Source organism: Frankliniella occidentalis, unplaced genomic scaffold (genome assembly GCF_000697945.3).
Source record: "Frankliniella occidentalis isolate FOCC.00 unplaced genomic scaffold, Focc_3.1 Scaffold14, whole genome shotgun sequence".
Classification (NCBI taxonomy): Eukaryota; Metazoa; Arthropoda; class Insecta; order Thysanoptera; family Thripidae; genus Frankliniella; species Frankliniella occidentalis.
In genome coordinates, this window is record NW_026267144.1 from 2,461,931 (window position 1) to 2,466,248 (window position 4,318).

The following is a 4,318-nucleotide window of genomic DNA, read 5'->3' on the forward strand; positions in this document are numbered from 1 at the left end:
CCGCCCCCAGCGCCGGCCACCCATGCCCTACGCTACGACGGCTGTGACAGCGAGGCAAAGCTACTTCAAACACACTGATAAAGGCTTCTCTCTCCCCCGCCGGCCATCGAGACGCAAACACACAGCAGCTGCAGCAGCGCGCGGCGACGACGGGACGGGACGGCTGCTGGGGCCGAGGCTGCTGGGGCTGGCCGTCGGCAAGCAGCGCCGCGAGCAGCACGCCGCCGGCGACACGACGAGGAGCTGCTGGCTGCCGTCCGAGCGCGAGAGAATGTTGAAGGATGCGGTTAAAACTCGGTGGCGTCAATATAATATCAAGTCATCGTACTTCAATTTGGCTGATTCGTTTGACTTGTTGTTTATGTGTTGTTGGGGATGGCTGTCACGGGCTCGCAGCAACTTCCGTCTCTGCTGTCACTTGGCTGCCTAACTCACAGGCAGGCGCGTGGCCAGGAGATCACGTCGCAATTAAAGCCTACTTATAAAGGCAAGTTGCGCAGCGAAATGCCTACAGACCCACCAGCAGTCCTCCTAAGGGTGGATGAGGGGAGGTCATGAGCAGCGTGACTGACCCCCGGCTACGCGTCAGCAGACCAGAGCGAGTAGGCAACCCACCCACTGCCCTCCATGCGCGATTTTATGAGGGAAAACGGGGCGATCGGCCTAAATCGACACCTAGGGTAGGTAGGCAGTTTGTCTTGTCAAAACCCCTGAAAGTAGGCAACCCACAGTAAAACGGGTCCTCCGTCAGACGGACTTAAAATCACGCCTGCGGTACAGTATAACTACGAGGGGTTGTTGCATTCCCCTGGTGATAAGGCTTGAGAGGGTGTCGGCCCAGGCACAGGTCCATGCGGTACTCGATGACACGTCCCGGACTCACCTCCGACGAGGGCCATGACGGTGAACGCCGGATCCACCGGCCGGCCGGTGTCCGGGACGCAGCATGAGGACGACGAGTTGGTCGAGGCCGCGGGCCTGGCTGTCTTGTCTCTTCCCGCCAACGGGTCACTTGACGTCACCGTCACCTCGCTCGTCGCGCGTGTTTTGGTCTCAATCTTCCCACTCCGCGCCGCCTCGGGGGGAACAGCTGATCGCACCGGCCGGCGTTTGGCCATGCACTGGGCGGCGGGCGGGCGCCGCGGCGCGGCGGGCGGGACCAGAGCACCACACAGCGCCCCTCCGCCGCCGCCCCGCCACCCGGCCGAGCCGAGCCGAGCGCAGCCGAGCCCGGCCGGGAGCCGGGTCCAGCCCGTCCGTGGGGCCTATGACGTCGCGTCTCGTCGCAAACTCACTACTACCACCAGCCGATGAAGCTGCTGCGCTGTAGCCGTTTGAGCCGGCCAGGCCGCGGAGGACAGGGCGATCGGGTTCATGAGGTGGTGAGGGCGGGTGGGCGCGCCACCAGGCCCGCGGCGGGCTTTCCCCCCCGCCGCCACCATTCCACTCACACATTCATTATTATTCTACTACCCCCCTTTTTGTTTTCATTTTTTCGCCCCGGACATCCGAAGTGTTTCTTGTCGCCGTAAAGGCGGCGGCCCGGCTGATTACCCCGAGCAGTAAAGTGCCGACCAGAGCGGGCGAGGCGCCGGGGGGCAGGGCGCCCCAGCAGCGCCTGCCCTGCCAAGGTCAAGGAACAGCGACAGGCAGATGATTTTCTCTGGGGCACATGCTCTAAGTCTACTTACCGTCCAGATTAGAAAACAAAAAACAAAAACAAGATCAGAAAAACGACAGCAGATCCGACCCTGCTGGCACAAAATCGTCCTCCCGTCCCCTCTCCCCCCCCCCCCTTATCCATTTTCTCCTCCCTTCCTGCCGGGTCCTCTTTCAATCGTCGGCTAGCCAACACCATGGACACACACAAGGGACCAATTGGCAGAGGCTGGGGCCACCCGGGGCCACCAGGCCAGGAGGCCCAGGACGAGGACTGCGTGGGGACAAACAGGTGGCCCTCCACCGGGGAGAGGCGAGGGACCCGCCTCTGTCCACGAAGCAGGAGACCCTGGCCATGGGGCTTTTGAACGAATATCGGCACTGGCGTCTGATCTGGTACAGGCACCGACACAATGACAAGTCTCCTCTCTCCACTAGCCGGGCTTGCTTGCTCCCTCCCTACTTTCTGCCCCAGCCGTCGTCGCGGGTCGCGGACCCGGACGACTTCGGAGGGAAGGTCAAGAGTGTGGCGGGCGCGGCGGGGAGGCGCGCGCACCCGACAGGCGCCACCTCTCACCCCAATGCGACTTACCGCACAAAGCTTCGAAAAAAAAGAGTCGCAAACGGCCGTCGTGGTGGCGCCGCCGACGTCGGTCGAACCCAATCGACATGGGCGTTCTACTCGTTCACCATGACTGTGGTTGAGAGAATTCTTATTACGAGGCCAGAGGACTACAAAACACGCTGTGCCACGGGCACGCGCGAGCCGACACCGCCGGAACTTCCCTGTGGCTTCGGTCGTGGCACTCTGCGATCCTGACTTTCAACAGCAGAGGATAAAAATACAGCGTGCTGCAGCCCCACATGTGTCGTGCGCTTGTTTGCCTCTCGGACGCAGATGGCCGATCTTGACTCGTGACGCCATCAATGGTTTTACAGCAATTAAGCACTGTTGGGGGGGGCCCGTGATTGGTTTAATCTAGAAACATCGACGTTCAGCGTCACGCATAACGAGGCCGAATCGAAATCGACCGACAGCGATGTTGGGCGCTGATTTACACACCACGACCGTTACATACTGAAGGGCTAGTCCAAAGGAAATACACGAGTGATTTTACACTGTATTTATTATTATAAAAATTATCATCAACGTTGTTTTCTTGATGCGGATCAGTGCTTATAACTGCCTATCAAAGGCAATACATTTTTATGTCAAGAATAACTTGTTGCATCTCAGTTGTTAATCACTAGAGACCCTATTCAATACAATAAATTGTGAGGGAAATTATCAATACCATCTAAGACACACATCACATATCTTCAGTTTCTGAGTCTGAATCATCTTCCATGGCGGCTTTAGCACTCTTCTCTGCCTCCTGGAGCACTGCGTCAGACACCCTCTCGTGAATTCCTTTGGTGTTCTTGCCAACCCAGCTGAGTTCAAGTTCAAACTCCTTGTCCTTGAGTTCGTCATGGACTTGGTAGATGCTGTAATGATAAATAGTACATTACAAACATATAAAAGGAAATAATTTTCACTTCACGATTTATTAAGTAAAACTCACATTTTTGCAGCTTCCTTGACAAGCTGATCAGAGGTCATGTCCTTCAATGTAAGTTTCTCAATCTCAGTCTTGGCAGACTGCTTGGCTTTACCAACTGCACAACCATAGTATCCCTGAAAGTAAAATGTGGGGAATTAGGCATAAAAACTTTAATAAGCCAAATGAGTCGATACACAACAGTAAAGGACACTATGATGCTATGACTCACATAAGACACTCCTGAGGGATCAATCATGTACATTTGAGGACCATCAGCTTCATAAGCAGCTAAAACAACACTACAGCCGAAAGGACGGACAGCACTGTACAGGGTGTAGGCGTGCATAAACATTGACACTCTTTCATTCAAATATTTAAGAGGAATGTTAGTTCCGTACTGTGAACGGTAGTTTGCACATTCAGCTCTGGCGGTTTCCACAATCTGACGTGCATCAGAAATTAGACCTGATACAGCCTAAAACAAAATTGTTACCATTAACTGAATATACTGGTAATCATTGTCACAATTTATAAAAATTGAAGAATACTTACCATGCCAATATGTTTGTCTACATTGAAAACTCTACGGTTAGAGCCTGCTTCATATAGTTTTGATGTGACAAGTTTCTCTACGGCCAATACAACACAATCCTTCCCTCGGAGGGCAATGACCGTACTGTTCAGTAAACAAAGACACAAAACACATTAAACACAGTGTAGGGCACAGCTAAGATTATCTTCAGCAAAACAAGTTACAAGAAATTTGAAAAAGTAGATTGTGTTCTTACCCGCTGTTCTCGACTGCCTTTTGAGCATATTCCACTTGGAAAACACGCCCATCAGGTGAGAACTGAGATGCTGACAAATCATACTGTGAACATAAGAGGAGAAACATTCAAAATTCCACGAAACAGCTAATAAATTTGAAGTTCAAGGAAAGGAAGTTATTTAAAAATATTATATAGAAAAGTGAATCATGAATCAAAATGACACATAACCTCTTATCTTCATTTATGACATGCAGATGTACGAGAATTGATACGAGTACGAAAAACAAGACAAGGGGGGACATAATTTGCAGATAGTTTCCAAACAAAATTAAATATATAAAATAC

The 4,318-nt window shown here is 52.6% G+C and overlaps 2 protein-coding genes across 2 annotated transcripts in view; both read right to left on the reverse strand.

Annotated features, from left to right (window-relative positions):
• Positions 1 to 1,235, reverse strand: part of LOC127748808 (uncharacterized) — a 14,345-nt gene extending 13,110 nt beyond the window's left edge. The window contains exon 1 of the mRNA XM_052263751.1: positions 884 to 1,235. Coding sequence (XP_052119711.1) covers positions 884 to 1,118 — 235 coding nt within the window. The 5' untranslated portion in view covers positions 1,119 to 1,235. The remainder of the gene's footprint in view (positions 1 to 883) is intronic.
• A 1,533-nt stretch (positions 1,236 to 2,768) lies between these two features.
• The window catches only part of LOC113203455 (proteasome subunit alpha type-3), a 10,741-nt gene continuing 9,191 nt past the window's right edge, over positions 2,769 to 4,318 (reverse strand). The window contains exons 2-6 of the mRNA XM_026418166.2: positions 3,992 to 4,074; positions 3,756 to 3,879; positions 3,433 to 3,678; positions 3,225 to 3,337; positions 2,769 to 3,147 (exon numbers count right to left, since the gene is read on the reverse strand). Coding sequence (XP_026273951.1) covers positions 2,970 to 3,147; positions 3,225 to 3,337; positions 3,433 to 3,678; positions 3,756 to 3,879; positions 3,992 to 4,074 — 744 coding nt within the window. The 3' untranslated portion in view covers positions 2,769 to 2,969. The remainder of the gene's footprint in view (positions 3,148 to 3,224; positions 3,338 to 3,432; positions 3,679 to 3,755; positions 3,880 to 3,991; positions 4,075 to 4,318) is intronic.